The following is an 18,492-nucleotide window of genomic DNA, read 5'->3' on the forward strand; positions in this document are numbered from 1 at the left end:
GGTCTGTCCAGGATATTAGTTTAGGAGTTTGAGGGTGGGGATCATTTGCAGTGTTTCTAAACATCTGCCAAATCCAGAGTAAAGTGCAGCTGTGTAGTAACTTTTCTTTATTGACTGTTGGCGTGTTTGATGTTTGTCAGAACTGGTTAACTAGGAAGAAAGTAATTACAATTTAGTTCTATAGTAATTTGAAGGTCTTGCTGGAATTTCACTGGAAAAAGTTGGTATTTTCTTTTGCACCATCTCTTTAAATCCAACATCTTGCAGCCTAACACAGTGAATTTTTCCAGCACAAAATCTCAGGGTAGACCTTTCGAAGACTACTGCATATTATTTTTGTGTCCAAAACTGTCAAATTCCAGCCATAGCAACCTGACATTACTTAAATCCTCTGGGTCTGAAATGGAACTTCTGGAGTTAACAGCAACAAGCGAGGACATAAATTAACGATTCCTGGAACTGTCTTGGCACATTGTAACAATACAGAGTTTAGTGGAAACTAGTGCTTGAACTTAATTGTAGTTTTAGCTCACACCTACATTTAGTGTAAATACAAGGATTCAGCTCTTCCGCTCACAGTAGGACTTCTGAACCAAAGAACCTACTCAGTCTGTGGTTTCAGGGACTACTGTTGCTGTCCTTGATGTCAGCACCTTCTCTAAAGGACAGAGAAATCAATTAGCTTAGTTCTGGAAAGATGGAACTGCAAATTGAGTACATTCCCACAGGAGAAATCATCCGTGTGGTCAGTCACAATGGAGCGTGCAAGACTGTAAGCCCGGTTTCTTATTGTTCTCTTTTCAGTTCTTGCTTTGAAGTTAGTTAATTTCAAATAGTTACCTTTGTTTAAGTTCAGGAGAAAATGTAATGTGAGAAGGCTAATGCAAACATGTCTTTTAAATAGAAATTTTTAAACTCAGCAGTAGTATACTTCACCTCAGGGAAAAGAAGAGTCAGTAACTGGGAATTAAGCAAATGGCAAAAGTGTTCAAAACAATTTGTGTGTACACACCACACTTGGCATGATTTGTAATTGGAATAGTGTTATAGCCCAGGAGCACTTGGTGCGTCAGAATCTGGGAGAGGACTTCTTGGGTAACTGAGGGGCGAAAAAACAGTTTTAAAACACTATCCAGCCTCTTAGATAACAATGATTACTCCGGTGGCACCTTAGAAACTGAGAAAAATATATATAGTAATATCATGAGCTTTCGTGGGCAAAACCCACTTCTTCAGAGGAGCTTGAGTGGAGGAAAAAAACCCTCTTAGATCTTCATTGCCCATCTTGCCAATGGGTTCATATTTCAGAAACTGAATGCAAAGCTTAATAAATATTAATAGTGGAAAATAAAAGCAGAGCAATGTATCAAGAAAAATAAGGTGAACTTTGTCAGCATCTTGGAGAGCTGGGTATCTGATCTCATTACTGTGAACTGTGTGTGTATATTCATGACTAATGGAGAGTCAGTGTTGGGTGGGTTTTTACTTATAGCTCATCACACAAGTATTGTTAAATGCTTCTGTGTGCACCACTGTGGATTTGTTTTTAAAAATCTAGAAAATATATCGTCTCTCTTTTTTTTAGGCTTCCACATGAACAGAACATTTGTGTTCTGTTTAGACTGTATTCAAAATATTCAGTTTTCCAATATCTGTGTAAATTTCATGGAAAGGACCTAAAATTAAAATGGGCAGCTCAGAAAGGTAAACTCTTCCAGCATATTTTTATCTGGGTTTTTGAAGGTCAAGTAACAAATCATTGTTTGTTTTTTTACTGTCAAAGTATGCCCTCAGTTAGGATGTTGCCGTTGTCAGGTTAGCTGGATTAAGAATATGGTGCGACTAGTTAGAGGGTCTTTCTTTTTAAGTGATAAACCTCACTTCTAAAAGAAATCGACTTTTCACTCCTTCAGATTTCTGGTTTTGTTTTTTTGTACATCCTAGAGCTACTCAGGACACGATCGTAAACTATTTGAATTCTTTCTAAAGTGATTTAAGCCAAATCATTCGTACCTAAATGTAGTTACGTACATATGCCCCTGTCTATTTAGGTGCTAATATAGCTCCCATTACCATAATCTAGGAGGCTTCTGGGAATAAATACATTAAAGAATTCAGCAGCCCTGTGAGGTAGGGAAATACTGTTCTCCCCACAAAACAGAAAAGGAATTGAAACACAAAAGAGGCTACATGACATGCCCAAGGTCACATATGAAGGTTTTGGTGGAGCAGAGAACTGAACTGATGTCTCCTATAATCCCAGGCTAATGCCCCAACAACTGACTGGATCATCCTTTTAGTCTTCATGCTGGTCTGTATATAGTAATATGCAAAAATAACTTTCCGTTTCTCTACATGTATTAGTCAAATCTTACTCTATCCAACCCTGGATTCCATCTATAATTTTTCTGCTGGTGTTGCATTTATTAAATATCTGTGCAATACTGATTGCAGAAGTGCTTTGTGCTAAGCAATGGCATGCTGAAGCAAGCATAATCTGTTACTCCAATTGCCTTTCACTACCATTTTACTAAGCAATTTAAAATTTCCATATGAAACCTGGAGAGCTTAACTGCATTACAAGTTGCACAAACGTTCATTAAGTAAAACTTCCTTGCCCCTATAATAAATTCTCAGTTGCCAAATGATCGTCTTTCCCATCCTCCTTTTAACTGGCCTGGAAATTGCATTACCACCAATGTGGCAGCACAGGTCATTGGTTGGACCCAAACGATCTCTCCCAAAGGAGCTGTTGACTCAAACCTTGAATGATGGGTACCTGCATCTTGGGAGAGGGTAAAAAGAAAAGCTGTTCAGCTATTTTTTAAAAGTTTAAAATATTCATTAAAATGGCATAAAACAATAATTTGCTAACTTGAGAACAGCTCCTGTTATGGGGCAACATTTGTGGCAACTGTAAAACGACAAGTGTGTAAAGGGGATGCTGTGAGCGGATACGCTATTTTCTACAAAACCAAGACTTGTTAATGTGACTGCTCAACTGTAGCAGCAATAAAATGGTTTTCTCAATGTTTAGCTACGCTATTGCACCATGAAATCATAGGACTGGAAGAGACCTCAAGAGGTCATCTAGTTCAGGCCCCTGCACTCATGGCAAGACCAAGTATTTAGCAAATGATGCCAGCTGCCAGAGGTGACAGGGCTACAGTTTCTTATAGCCTTTTCATAGGCCTGCAGTCAGTTCTGCCTCCTTGCCTTTCCTCTGCTACTTTTACATGGAGAAAGTGAAGCTGAACTAGAGTTAACTCATTCTTGCTAGTGACCAGGTTGGGCCTTTACACCTTGTCTCATAATCCGATGTCTGATTGGTTGATGTAAAATTGATTCGTCAATGTCATTCTTGCTGACAATTGCAGTAGTGAGGCGAAAGAGTCAGTGGTTATGGTGACTGAACTTGCTTCTCAGAAAGAGGTGGTGGTCCTTCCATAATGAGGATGAGGCCTGTTGGCAGAAGTATGGCTCAACTTGGACCAGCACTGTACTGGTTCTGTGCTTAGTGTCTACATTTGTCTAACACTTTCACCATAACAAAATATACATAAGCATTTAAAGTAAAAAGACTTGCAAAAGAAAACACCAATATGGTAGAAGTGGGGTAGGTCTGACGTGTAAACAAAGCAGATAATTTAAATACCTAGTTTTGTTGTCATGGTTTTTTAATCTACGTTATTTTGTTTGCCTTAAATTCTTTTAATTGGAGATGATCTGAAGGCTGGCGAAGGAAGACATGATTTCTGTTTTATGGAGAACACACTTCGAGGGTATTCAGCATTTGACAGCATCCTGGAAAATCTGGTCGTCTTCTAAAAAACAGGAATTGAGAGAATCATGAAGACTTTGTTGTTTGGGGTGTCAGTCTGCCTTCATTAAGGACTCTTATTGTTATCTGTTCTTCTTATTTGGGAATACAGAGTTAGATGTTATGGGCAACGTTCTGATTCTGTGGAAAGATAAGAGGGATTTAGTGTGCAAGGAGGAATATGTCCTTAGTCATTAAGTAATAGAAAGGTATCCAGGGTGTCCCTGCTATAAGTTGTCTTGGTATATATCTGTTCTGCACTGAAGTTGTTGGCACTTGTAGGAACCGATATATTATAAGTCCTCCCATTCCCCACTTTTAAGTTGTGCAAAAAAAACCCAGTTTGCACAAATGGAAGTCAACCGTGGGAAAAAAATTCCCCCCTTTAAGTTGTTTCCCTATAAGTCCAAATTTTTTTGAATGTATCCTGGATTTACAGTGAGGACGGCCTGTTTACTAATCCATTTATTTGTCATTGTTCTTTCTCTTCATCTTATAAAACAAGATTTGCGACAACACATTTATAGCCCCATCTACCACGAAACAAAAGCAAAAAAGATTCCCACTCACAAGCTGTCTTTCCCTTTGGCCATTCAGAAAGCAAACTGAAATCACAAGAATTAGATTTATGTGTAGAACATAGGGTCCTGTCCCAGGAGTAGGGATCCTAGATGCTAGGATAATATAAATATAAATAATGTATTAGGGAGTGGGAGTAGAATGAATACAACAAATACAATTATTAGCATGTTATTTCTTGCTTCTTGTCTTATATCCCTTCATTCCCCATCCCTCCATAGAAGGGGAAATGGCAAGTAAAGTGGACTGTCCTTGAATGGTAGCCTCAAGATATGCAATTAAAATCAACCGGGAGGAGAATCTCATAGGACAAATCTGAAATGAACAAAAAGGGATGAGATGAAAACTGGGGAGTCAAACACAGAAATTGTCATTATTTGACCCTACAGCATGGCAATTTTGTGTGTCAAATACTGAGAGAGACTCGTTTTTAAAAACACATGGAATTCTAGTTTAAGACTTGTCTTTCAGGGGTGGAACCAGATCTTCATTATACATCATAAACAATTCCTACTAATTCCAAGGAAGAAATATAGATAGATTCTTTAGTACTAAAGCTAAAGCCTTTAGATTAGGATTAGGGATCCTAAATTGGAAAGATTTTAAGTGGCAAAAGAAATAGTTCTGTTACAAAATAGTTCAGGTCTTGGCAGGTAAATTTTTATCTAACTTTCAACCTATGGTTTGTTTACCGTTTTTAGAAGAGAATGTCTGTGTACCTGTTTTTAAAAGCGCCGACTTCCAAACAAGGTGCCACTTCTGTTCGAGGGAAGGGTTTAAATCTGCATGATGTGCTCAACTAGTTGATGCTGCTACCAGCATTTGGTATTGTGAGGTCAGGCCTTTCAGAGCTTAATGCTATTTTTGACAAAGGGTGGGATTCAGTGATGTTGTCTCTGACGTGATACAGCACAGTGCTGTCTGTCTCTCACCAAACTTTCTGTGCTCTTCTTCGGGCTACTCGGATTCATGGAATACCTTCCCTGCATTGATTCATAAACTGAAACCCTTTCCTTTTATATACTCTTTGTCAAGACTCACTTTGCCACAGTACTCAATAAATCAGCTGATAAATGAGGATTTTGGAGTAGAGGAGGATATTTGGCACTCTAATCTGAAATAATTTTAAATGCCTATATGGGGGGGGGTGTATGTGTATAAAATGGACAGAATTCTTTCACTTTTTGAATGCCACTTTTCTTCTTTAGTTGTAATTCTTCCAAGCACCTCAGTCCTGAACAAGGACTCTTCTTACCCGGTTTTGGTTTGATTTATTCCAATTAACATCGGGGCGGACTGGTCTGGTGGGATACTGGGAATTTCCCAGTGGGCCGTTGTCCGAATGGACCGTAATATCCACTGTAAAGCTTCTAATACCGTGGTCACCAACCAGTTGATCACGAGGCGTTCGTGGCCCCCCCTCTGATTTCCCCCCACCCCCAAGAAGCCCCGCTACCTACCTCCAGCGGAGTAGTGGCGGCTTCCTGTGGGGCGGACAGAAGTCCAGCAGCTGCGCGCCACTTCTGGGGGTTCCAGAAGTGGAGTGGCTGCTCCCTTCCCCCAGGTCTGTGGTGTGCTGGGAACTGGCATGGCGGGGCGGGGAGAGTCCCCAGAGGAGGCATGCACCGGGACTTTCCCTCCTTTGCGGGGAGTGGGGAGTCCGTGGAGAAGGTGTGCGCTGGGGCTTTCCCTTCTCTGTGGCGGGGGGGGGAGGAGTTGTCGTCATCCCTGGAGGAGGCGCACACCAGGGCTTCCCTCCTTTGAGGGGGGAGGGGAGAGGAGTCCCGGGAGGAGGCGGGTGTGGGGGACTCCCTGTCCCCACTGGCACCCTGTCCCTCGCTGCAGAACCCTCCCCCCCCCGGCTCCCCTCTGGCACCCTGTCCCCCACTGGCACCCTATCCCCTGTCCCCACCAGGGCATGCTCTTTCAGCAAACCCTGTATTCCTTGTTCCACGAGGATTAAGGGGGCTTCCAAAAGAAGGGATTTTTCTGACATTTGAGCCCATCCAGACAGGCCAAATGTTGGAAAAACCTCTTCCTACAGAAGAATTGGAAAAAAAAGTGGCAGTGTAGAGTGTATAAGGGCTGGGGATAGCAAGTGGAGAGGAGGAGAATAGAAACGGCAGGGCTTCAAGAAAGGGGTAGGGTCTTGGGGGAAGGATGGGGCGGTAGATCTTGGCTTGTTCTGACATTTAAAAAGTGAGCTTGGGTGTAAAAAGGTTGGAGACCACTGTTCTAATACCAAAAAATCTATAAAACCAAAATTCAAAATGTTTCAGAATAAATCCGAGGCCACGTGTGTATGTGTGTGTGGTCAGGCATGGGCCACTGCACTGGCTCGGCTTTGGTTTCTTTGGCGCCAAAGTGAATGACATTGCGTTATGGTTGAAATCAACGGAATGGCCATGCAATGCGCAATGTGCAATGGTGCATGACAGCAATGCGTAGGCCTGCTTTGTGCAGTGGTGAAATCGGTGATGGAGTCTCTCGAGTCTTGACTGGTGAGAAGAGAGTACGCAGTGGTTGAATGAGTTCTGTTATCTGTCATTGTGGGTGTGTGGATTTCCGTAACTAACAATAAATAACAGAGCAAGTACAGTGTAAACGAAGAAAGATAGTGTGCGTGAAAAAGTTAGCTGTTCTCAACCCATTTCCTGGGCCTGTTTTGATTGCCAGTCAGCCCCTGATTAACATCCATTAGATTTAAAATGACATGTTTAGCTTGTAATACAATTGCATTTGATAGGGGAAAATGAACTTTGCAGTTAAGTTCTACCCAAAATATATGGGTGTAACAACATTCCCAGAGCATATGCATTAAGTCTGCATCTGCTGAATCACAGTGCCAATGTTTGTCTGACTAATGGGACCTGTTTCGACCATTTGGAGATGGGTACAGTGATTCTCCATGTGACTTTCTGTTGGGATAATCTTAAGTGGACTTTCAAGAAACAGTTCAGAGCATCAGCTGAAATTTATTTCCATTTATTAGCAGAGAATAATTGCTTTAGTTCCTCTTCCAAATTCTCTTTAGGGAAATCTATTTGTTTAAATGTGCTGTTTGAATGTGCAAATAGTGTTGCCAAAGGACTTGGCAATCTGAGTAGTATCTGAAGAAATGAAAGCAGTTTAAGAGAATCAGGGCGAGTGCAAACTTCAGGGCCAAACTGATGGGAGATGGCATGTTTAAGTTGACTATATCCCTACTCCTTAGTCTCTAGATTCTGTTTAAAGGGAGGAAGTATGGTTTCCAGTAAATCAAGTGATGATCAAAATCTCTTTCCTAATGCAGTCTGGTCATTGAGGGGGGTTGCTTGTTATATACAGTTTGAGTTACCCTGATAAAGGCTTTGGTATGTGGAAGGGGATGATTTTTACATTTAGTGGTCATCACGCTATTAAGTGCTGCAGGCTGTAAAGTTGTTGCCACAGTAACACTGTTCAGGCACCTCAGAGCTTCGGTCCTTGGAGCTCCGGTGTTATCAGTACTCTCAGCAGACCTCCATGTTACTTATGGAGACAGAGCACAGACATGGTTCGGTGACAGAGGCACTCAGCCAGCCTTATTGTTCTCAAGACACAGTTGTCAATGAGGTCACAAAGTTATTTTACGGGGAGGGGTCACGATACTGCCGCTCTTCTGTTCTACCTTAAGAACTGGGAAGCCAGAGAGTGGTGGCTGCTGACTGAGGGTCCAGCTCTGCAGGCAGCAGTGCAGAAGTATGGTGAAAATATTATACCATGCTGTCCTTACTTCTGTGCTACTGCTGATGGTGGCTCTGCCCTCAGAGCTGGGCTCTCAGCTAGCAGCTGCTGCTCTCCCATTGCCCAGCTCTGAAAGCAGCAGCAGTAGCGGCAGTGAAAAAGGGTAGCAATACTAAAACCCCCTACAATTACCATGTGATTTCCCACGACTCTTTTTAGTCAGGACCCTGCCATTCTAACACCATGATTTTTAAGATTTAAATAGCTGAAACCATGAAGTTTATGATATTAACATCCTGTAACTGAAATTGACCCAAAATGAACCATGAATTTGGTAGGGCTCTAGCCATCAGGGACGGAGGTCTTTTCTGGACTCTTTTCTTCTTGTGACTTTGAACTTCCTCTGATCCAAGTCTGGCCTTCTGCTCGTTTGAGATTTATGGGAAGTTAAAATTATTCAGTTATTCTAGGCCATGTAGAGAATCATTGTTCTAAAGTATTTGGTAGAGTTCTGATCACTGATATCTTTCTATTAGTAAAAACATGCCTTTTTTCTGATTTAAGTGAGATTACTTGGGACACTTGACCTCTTACTTTTAATTTGTATGAAAGAATTATCCCTGGTCTCTCTCCCACAACACTCAGTATGTTTATACACATCTACGAAGAGCAAATCTGGCTTGTCTTGTCAGTCTATTCATACTGAAGAGTGATTAATTTTTTTAAAGATTCCCTTGAGAAGGCTATTCTGCACATTCAGAATCCATAGACGTAAAGTTATTTGGTTAATTCCAGGAACCAATCCTGGATAATCCTGTTTCTATCTACTTTGTAGGAAATGATCTTGTCCCTAATAAAAGGTTGTAATGTGTTCTGAAGGATCGATTGGGATCTCTTTGGTGTGTCATGTATTTAGAAGAAAAGCTTAATTTTTTCTGTGACACATTTCTAAAAATGTTTCCTTCAAGAGAAAAGAGTTTGTACTCCATCTATACAAAACCAATGTATCTCAGGAGGCAAAAATTCTAATGTCGCTGGTTTATGGTCAGAGATGGAAAGACCTGATTTCTTTATTATGTACTGAATCCACCAGAACCATAAAATCAGGAAGAAATTTATTTGTGAATATGTGGAATGTGAGGAGGGAAAAAAGTAAAAGTCTTAATTGTAGAATTCTGCAACTGCTATAATCTTTTAACCATAATTGCTTCTCAGAGTTTTTTTATAATGTTTCTGGCACGTGATTGTTTATGTAGGGGTTGGCATAATGTTCCTAAAAAAGGGTCAAACACCTCATTATAACCTTCTAGTATGATGATTACGTCTAGTGGGATATTAATTAACATGAAAAAAAACTTGGATCATCTTTAGATTGGACATTAGGAAAAACTTCCTAACTGTCAGGGTGGTTAAGCACTGGAATAAATTGCCTAGGGTGGTTGTGGAATCTCCATCTCTGGAGATATTCAAGAGCAGGTAAGACAGACACCTGCCAGGGATGGTCTAGATCAGTGTTTCTTAAACAACAAACAATAATTTTCTTTTATGAGGATCACCGAGGATTTTTTGTTGGGGGGGGGGGGGAGGTAGCCTGCCCCTTTAAGGGGCGGCCATTTTAACTCTGTTGTTCTCTGCAGCACACCTCCAACTGCCTTGCAGCACACCGGTATACCTTGGAACACAGTTTAAGAAACACTGGTCTAGATGATGCTTGGTACTGCCATGAGGGCAGGGGATTGGACTCGATGACCTCTCAAGGTCCCTTCCAGTTCTAATAATCTATGATTCTATGATTATTTGGTCCATATACATTAATCAGCATATGCAGAATCAGAACTTTTCAATGTTCCAGGAAACACAATTTATAATGTGAGTCATAAGGAATGTTTAGATCAAATATCCATTAGGTGTTTGAATAATGTCATTACTTGGACCATTGTTAGTTACAATTTTTCCCTCTCCTGTTTGTAACAACCATTTAGATACTTGAAAACCACTATCACATGCCCCCTCAATCTTCTCTTTTCCAAACTAAACAAGCTCAATTCTTTCAGTCTTCCCTCATGACTCATGTTTTCTAGACCTTTAATCATTTTTGTTGCTCTTTTCTGGACCTCTCCAATTTCTCCACATCTTTCCTGAAATGCAGTGCCCAGAACTGGACACAATACTCCAACTGAGGCCTAACCAGTGCAGAGTAGAGTGGAAGAATGACTTCTGATATCTTGCTCACAACACTCCTGTTAATGCATCCCAGAATGATGCATTAAGAACAAGTCTATAGTGGATATACAAGAGTTATACAGATTGTTTAACTTTATTCTCATATAACTGGGTCATTTGCAGATAAGAGCTCTTTGGCAGAATACTTCTTCCTAAACCTTGCTCTTGTGCATGCTCCAGAATAATGTGAGAGCCACAGCAGCAGATAAATCAACATTTATTTCAACTCATTTAACAAAAATAAAAAGTAAAGAAAAAGCACCTTAACTAATTGTATTGGGGGGGGACCCTAATAATCTCCTAGTAATACACCCCAATTACTGAAAAGATATCATAACCAGCAATGATAACTGTTCTTGGATAAGATTTTAAGAGATCAGATTTTTTTACAGTTAGAGAATTGAAACAATCAAACTGAAATATTGATTACGTTGTTTAGCTCTGGTATCTCCTTAAGAGTGCATTTTAGGCCACAAGCATTGAATATTTCCAGATTTACTCTAAACCCAGAATCCAGGAAATTAGATGGGGATGAAACAAACTGAAATCATCAGGGATGAAAGGGAATATTTAAAAAACAGAAAACGGTGTCAGAGTAGTTGGAACATGTAGTGGGAGGGAGAATGCCTCAGCTAGAAAACAGAATCACAGTTCTCTGTTGGATCTTGCTGATACTCCGGTGTAGAGTTCCCAAGTCTGGGGAAGCAGTTTGCTTGGACTTAGGATCTCGAAGTCAAAGGTGCATGTGTTCCCACTGTCCTGGGATCATGAGAGGGTGGGGAGAAGATAGATGGAGGCAAGGAGAGTGTGTCAATTGTGCAGCACTTCAGCCTGCTGCTAGCAGCAGCCGGAGCTGCTCTGAGTCTGAATTTTGACCCTCTTGATTCTTCATGAGACAATTAGGGTATGTCTACACTACCCTCCTAGTTCGAACTAGGAGGGTAATGTAGGCATACCGCACTTGCAAATGAAGCCCGGGATCTGAATTTCCCGGGCTTCATTTGCATAAGCGGGGCTCCGCCATTTTTAAATCCCCGCTCGTTCGAACCCTGTGCCGCGCGGCTACACGCGGCACGAACTAGGTAGTTCGAACTAGGGTTCCTAGTTCGAACTACTGTTACTCCTCATTCCACAAGGAGTAACGGTAGTTCGAACTAGGAAGCCTAGTTCGTGCCACGTGTAGCCGCGTGGCACAGGGTTCGAACGAGCGAGGATTTAAAAATGGCGGAGCCCCGCTTATGCAAATGAAGCCCGGGAAATTCAAATCCCGGGCTTCATTTGCAAGTGCGGTATGCCTACATTACCCCGCTAGTTCGAACTAGCGGGGTAGTGTAGACATACCCTTAGAGATGAGCTGCTGTTCTCACCTACTTGCTCCCCAGCCAGCTCCCTCTGCTGGTGAAACTGGGAAAGCTGAACAAGGTAGAAGTGAGAAGGGAGGGCACAAAGTGGTGGGTTTGCCCTGAGCAACATGTTGCTGAGATCTGAATTCCAGCACTTCAGTGACTGACCTGGTAAGATAGTGATAGAAATGTAGCCGTGTTAGTCTGGTGTAGCTGGAACAAAAAACAGGACTATGTAGCACTTTAAAGACTAACAAGATGGTTTATTGGGTGATGAGCTTTCATGGGCCAGACCCACTTCCTCAGATCAAATAGTGAAAGAAAATTGTCATAACCATATATACCAAAGGTTATTCCAATTCATCAGGTCAGTGTCCTCAGTGAAGTCTTCTCCTGTAGTGAGATCAGATACTTTTCATCTTCTCCTGCTGTCATAAAACTAAGCATCTTGCCTTTCTAATTTGAAAGTAGCAGGGAAGAAAATGAAGTAGTCAAACACTTGCCTTTTGGCTAAGGCACTTGATCTGTTGAATTTTTCCCTTTTTTCCAAGCCCATTAATGGTGTAATCCAGGAAAACCATCATCTTATGTTCTTTCCATTTTAGATTTTTAAGTTCACGGGCTTTTTAAAACATGAGTTCCTTAGTATTGTGTGTTTAAAATATCGTGATGAGATTTGATGCAATTGAGTTCTTTCAGTGTCTAAAGTACTGACCTGAGCACCGAAACAAAAGTGCTAGGAGCATAGTGCATAAAAATTCCACAGCCTTCCTTTTTTTTTTAGTCCCTGTGGGAGACCCACAATTCTCAGATGGTTTCTGCTTGATCTTCCCTCAAGATCATTAACCTTTTCTTGCAGTGTTTAATAGTCCTTTCCTGTTATATTCATAATACAGTGGGGAGATTCTGTTCTCAGCTTCGTTTAGTCTTGCTGCCAAGCCTTGCAAATTAACTCACGGTGTACTAGAAATATTTTTGTTCTGTTATCTTCAAATATTTTTCTCAAGGTAATCTGTTCACTTGAGATTTATTTTAGCCAGTCCGTAATTTCATCTAGTCTCAGAGGGTTAGCATCTCCCTGGTCAGCTGTCTTGGTTGCAGGACAGCTCTCTGACAGCTTCTTCTTTTTAGGATTTTGTAGAAAGTCTGGAGCTTGAGAAGCATCTTTAATGGTATTAAACTAAAAGAAAAAAATCATAGAATAATATCTGATGAATATTAGATGGAGAAAAAGTGAGTCCGCTGCTGATGGAATTTAGAAGATTGGGATGAGAAGTGTAAATTATGCAGGCACCAAGTCTGTATGCTTTTATTAGGTTGAAGGGGCATTAGCAGTGGTTATTCGTTATATCAGATCTCAGTAAGAAGAATATCTCGTTATAGCTGCTTATTGCATCCCGATTCCTGCCTATTATCTGTGAGTCAAAAAGGAGAAAGTTTATGGCCATCATAGAATGCAGAAGTGGAGTGAATCTCTGCTGAATTTGACACAAGGGCTGTTATAAGAAACACACAAGATCTTGGGGGAAAGGCAATATGCTGCATTTATTGCAAATGCAATATGAAGAGCGGTATATTCATTCTCTCTCACACACGGGTCCTGCAGATAATCTTATAGCTACCAGTCTGTTGTAGCTTGAGGCAATCCAGTGGGCAATTGGATTGAATATAAGTGAGGAGCTGATCATGATCCAGTGCTCCACGGGGCTCTGCATGATTGAACCCAGAGAACCATGGCAGTACACCCCATTTTTATACAGCTGGTCCCTGAGTTGCGAACGGCCGACTTACGACCATTCACATTTACAACCGAAGCTGTCATAAATGGTGGACACCGAGTTATGAACGCGATCCACGCTTACGAACAGCACGGTTGCATGTAACTCTATGGGGTCTGACTTACGAACAAACCGAGTTACGGACCAATTACTTGGTCCGTAACTGGTTTGTAAGTCGGGGAGAGGCTGTATTTGTAAGTTCCCATTTGAGCCTCTGGATTTTGCAGTGTCATGCTGCAGTCATTAATCCTTAAAGGGTGTTAGTCTCAGAGTTTTCCACAGAAGCGATGAGGAGTCCTGTGGCACCTTATAGACTAACTGAAGTGTAGGAGCATAAGCTTTCGTGGGCAAAGACCCACTTCGTCAGATGCATGTAGTGGAAATTTCCAGAGGCAGGAATAAATATGCAGGCCAGGATCAGGCTGGAGATGACCAGGTGGATCCAATCAAGGAGGATGAGGCCTGGTCATCTCCAGCCTGATCCTGGCCTGCATATTTATTCCTGCCTCTGGAAATTTCCACTACATGCATCTGACGAAGTGGGTCTTTGCCCACGAAAGCTTATGCTCCTACACTTCAGTTAGTCTATAAGGTGCCACAGGACTCCTCATCGCTTCTGCAGATTCAGACTAACACGGCTACCCCTCTGATACAGTTTTCCACAGTTATCCTTTGATGTTTCTCAGGCTTCCTATTGTTATCTCTTGTTTGTTGTCTCCCTGTGGGGGTGTCTGCCTGTCTCCAAGATTTGTCAATTCTGCTAGCTTGTTTAGCATTGCACACAATGGATGTTTCCTGATTGTTTCAAAGTTTCTAACTTCTTTTTTACTATCTGGATTTTCGTGATAAGTTCAGGGTAAGCCTAAAAGTATGTACACATCCTCCACTCACGCCACTTTGACAGAGAATTTCAGCCAGGTTTACATTTTAGAAAGGATGACAAAGTTACTAAAGAAATAACATAAGACCAGTACACAGCTTAGTTTGCAATGCAGAAAGTAGCATGACTTAATGTGTAATGTTAACAAGTAGAAAGACCTCATAGCAAACATTGTACTTATGTCATCATTATAACTGCCTCTGAAATTTCTACTACATGCATCGGACGAAGTGGTTCTTTGCCCATGAAAGCTTATGCTCCAGTAAATCTGTTAGTCTATGGTGCCACAGGACTCCTCACTGCTTTTGCAGATTCAGACTAACACAGCTACCCCTCTGATACTTGACATCATTATTATAGTCGTATTTATACTCACACTAAAATACATTTTGGCTATAGGGCCACTGGAAGAGCTCAACATGGAGACTTGTGCTTGTCAGGGGCTTTGACAGAGGATTGTAGTGGTCAGTGACGGCAGGGTTGCTGGATTGCTATCCAGGCCTGGTGCTTTGGGTCCTGCTAGGAATTGTGGCACTTGCAGTACGTTTACACGTCTATGTACCTTGAATATGGCTGTGCATTCTGCAGTGTGTTTTGAACTAAGGTAAATTTATTCTCCAAAAAGAGAGTGCCAAAACCAGTGTCTGATTTTTGTATATTTTTCTGAAGCAAAACTTAACACAGTGTACTTTGAATTTGAAGAGGCAGAAACATTTCTGTCCATTTTGTTGCCTAAATATAGTCTCTTGTGCCTACACATACACTGACCTATGAGAACCACGTTTGAGATATGTGAAGCCATGGTTTCCCTTGCTGTCCCCCAGCTTGGAGGGTTAGGGGTAAGGATATGTTCCATAATGCTATCTGGGATGCTGGCAGCAATGTTCCCTCTAGTCTTTTCCATTCACGAGCAGGGTTTTTTCATCCATGTGCGAAATATATTTTGATGTGCATGGAGGCATGCGCCGGTGTGCATGACCAATAGAAACACACAACCTGGATGTGGGCACTTTGCTCATCAGGTGGGAGGCACTTGACTGTCTCCCGAGTGGCAGCCCAAGTGCACAGATTATAGGGAATGTTGGTCAGGAGCTGCTAGTAGGGAGTTCTAAGAACTGCAAGTATCAGAGGGGTAGCCGTGTTAGTCTGAATCTGCAAAAGCGGCGAGGAGTCCTGTGGCACCGTATAGACTAACTGAAGTGTTGGAGCATAAGCTTTTGTGGGCAAAGACCCACTTCGTCAGATGCATGTAGTGGAAATTCCCAGAGGCAGGTATAAATATGCAGGCCAGAATCAGGCTAGAGATGACGAGGTGGATCCAATCAGGGAGGATGAGGCCCACTTCTAGTAGCTGGTCTGGAGGTGTGAATACCAAGAGAGGAGAAGCTGCTTTTGTAGTTAGCGAGCCATTCACTTTGTAGTTAGCTAACTACAAAAGCAGCTTCTCCTCTCTTGGTATTCACTCCTCCAAATCAGCTACTAGAAGTGGGCCTCATCCTCCCTGATTGGATCCACCTCGTCATCTCCAGCCTGATCCTGGCCTGCATATTTATACCTGCCTCTGGAAATTTCCACTACATGCATCTGTCGAAGTGGGCCTTTGCCCACGAAAGCTTATGCTCCAACACTTCGGTTAGTCTATAAGGTGCCACAGGACTCCTCGCCACTAAGAACTGCAGAGGGTGGTGAATTACACATCTGGGAATTGCACATCTGTAAGTAAACCAGGTCTGCAGCATTGGTGTTTGCAGCCTGAGAAGATCCATTATGTCCTGCTGCGTCTCCCTCTCCATTTCCATAGCCCGTTGGTCACCAACTGTTCATTCGTGATCAATTGGCCAATCCTGGAAACCTTCCCATTGGATTGTGATCTTTGGGCTACCACTAAGGTAGGTGCCCTGCCTGCCCTGGCCCAACGCCACCTCTGGAAGCAGCCAGCATACTCCATCGGTTTCAGAAGGAGGGACGAAGTTAGGGTTAGCTGCTCCTGCTTGCAAGCACCTCCCATTGGCCAGGAATGGGGATTCGTGGCCAATAGGAGCTACAGGAGCGGTGACTGCAAAAGAGTGGCAGTGCACAGTCAGGCCCTTTCTGAGAACAGCTGGGAGGCGGGGAGCCTGCCTTATCCTCTCCCCCCCCCCCCCCCCGCCACCAACCAGCAGTGATGAACCATGATCACACTATCCCCCTTCCTGGATCTGCAGTCCAGAACCCCCTCCTGCACCCAGACTACCTTCCAGAGTTTGCATCCCTCACCTCTCCTGCACCTTTGCCTGAGGCTCAGCCCAGAGTCCCCTCCCACACTGCAAACCCATCTGTCCCAGCTCACACCCTGAAACTCACACCCCATTTCCCCACCCCAGGTCAGACGGTGAGTATGGGTGTGAGAGAACGAGCCACAAGGGAGGGAGAGAGGGTGTGAGCAGGATGGATTTTGGGGAAGGAGCAGGGGTGATCCTGGCTTGTCCTTAAATTCTAACAGGGATCTTGGGTATAAAGAGGTTGGAGAATACTGCTTTAGCCTCTCCCCTGTCTGCTGTCTCCGTCTCTCTGCCACATTGGCTTTCCAGGCCCTTTGTTTACAATCTGATGCAACGCTGGCTTGCAGGCATTCTGCAGGCACCCTGAAGCCACTGCAGCAACAGGTGCTGATACTAGTTTTCTCACAAAACTAGGTGACTGGGCAACAAAATAGCAAGTGAATTGAAATGGTGATAAATTACATTTCTTCTAGTGGCTTCAGTGAAGTTACACTAAAGCTTGCCTGGGCCCAGCAACTAATTTATCCTGCTGCTGATTCCTGCCTGACCCCGAATCGCTGAGGAGAAGTAGTAAAACTATTTTTTCCATCTCATTAGAAATTGTGTCTGTGCACTTCAGAATGAGAACACTTCCCAACAGAGGTGTTTCCAGTTAATAAGTTCATGGAGTTTATATTACCATCCTGCCATCAATTTCAACGGAAAGTGGGTCCCCATTATGCTAGATGCTTTGTAAATGCAGAAGGAGAAACTGTCCCTCGCCCAAAGAGTTTGCAGGAGTCTAATAGACAATGGAAAGCGGTGGAGGGAAGATACAGAGAGGGGAAGTGACTCTGAGGTCTGAGCCAGGAATAGAATCCAGGTCTCCTGACTCCCAGTCTTGTAGGGCATCTGCTGGAGCGGCCATACGTCTTCACTGCTTGTGTCTTGTGTGCAGGGGAAGTGAGGTGCCCAACACTGGCATGAATAGCAGGCTGAAGGTGGCCTTGGAGGCTAGATTAGACTAGTATAGTAACATCATCTGTAGGGAGCCGGGCTCTTTAGCTCTTGCTGCAGTTCTGTGAAAAGACCATTTAAAAATGACCGTTCTGCTAATTTTAAACCAAGCAAAAATAGCACAGTTGGCACCTCCCCTTTTAGGCTAGGTCTGTACTGCAGCCTTCTTCTGCAAACGCTTGGGTAAATGATGCGTGGAGTAGAATATTGCCATGCTTCATTTGCATAATTAGCATCAGTTTTTGCACAAGAGGCATTTTTTCGGGAAGAACAGCTCTTGCGCAAGAGGGGGTTTTTGTGCAAAAATGGCTGCTAATTATGCAAATGAAGCACAGTGATACTCTATTCCATGCTTCATTTGCATAAGCTTTTGCGGAAGAAGGCTGCAGTATAGACATAGCCTTAGGGATTTGTTGGGTAGGGGCAACATGTGCGTGCCATGACAGTGGAGGCAGAATGAGGGTATGAGGGAGGCTGTGAGGACAGCAGAGTCAACAGTGTTACTGAGCATGCTCACTATAAGCCAAGCAGCAAATCAGGGCATGTGGAACCAATCCTAATTGCCCACCTCCGGTACGATTAAGTTGTTTAAACAAATATGTTGAAATTTTTGTGTTTCTGAAAACTGTAGGTACTGGGGGTACTGGTAATTTTTTTTAAAGGGGGTACTTTATAAAAAAAAAGGTTGAGAAACACACATCTAACAAACCCTTGTCTTAATCACCCTGGCTGTGTTTACATCGTTAAGATTTTGCACAAAATCTTGCTGCCTCTCTACATTGGCTGCGAGTATTTGTGCAAGAACACTGCTGTTGTAATGTACAAAATCAGTGCTTCTTGCACAAATACTCTGACGCTCCCGCTCAGGTATAAGTCCTCTTGCGCAAGAGAGCGTCTACACTGACAT

General features: G+C 42.7%; 1 protein-coding gene across 2 annotated transcripts in view; it reads left to right on the forward strand.

The window, feature by feature from the left end:
- The first annotated feature begins 570 nt into the window (after positions 1 to 570).
- MYO1C (myosin IC) overlaps positions 571 to 18,492 on the forward strand; it is a 111,898-nt gene continuing 93,976 nt past the window's right edge. For both annotated transcript variants that reach the window (XR_012897022.1, XM_075904489.1), the window contains exon 1: positions 571 to 772. Coding sequence is in view for 1 of the 2 variants with exons in the window: in XM_075904489.1 (XP_075760604.1) it covers positions 698 to 772 (75 nt within the window). In the remaining variant the exon portion in view is untranslated. The remainder of the gene's footprint in view (positions 773 to 18,492) is intronic.

The sequence above is a fragment of the Pelodiscus sinensis genome, chromosome 21 (assembly GCF_049634645.1).
Source record: "Pelodiscus sinensis isolate JC-2024 chromosome 21, ASM4963464v1, whole genome shotgun sequence".
NCBI classification, from domain to species: Eukaryota; Metazoa; Chordata; order Testudines; family Trionychidae; genus Pelodiscus; species Pelodiscus sinensis.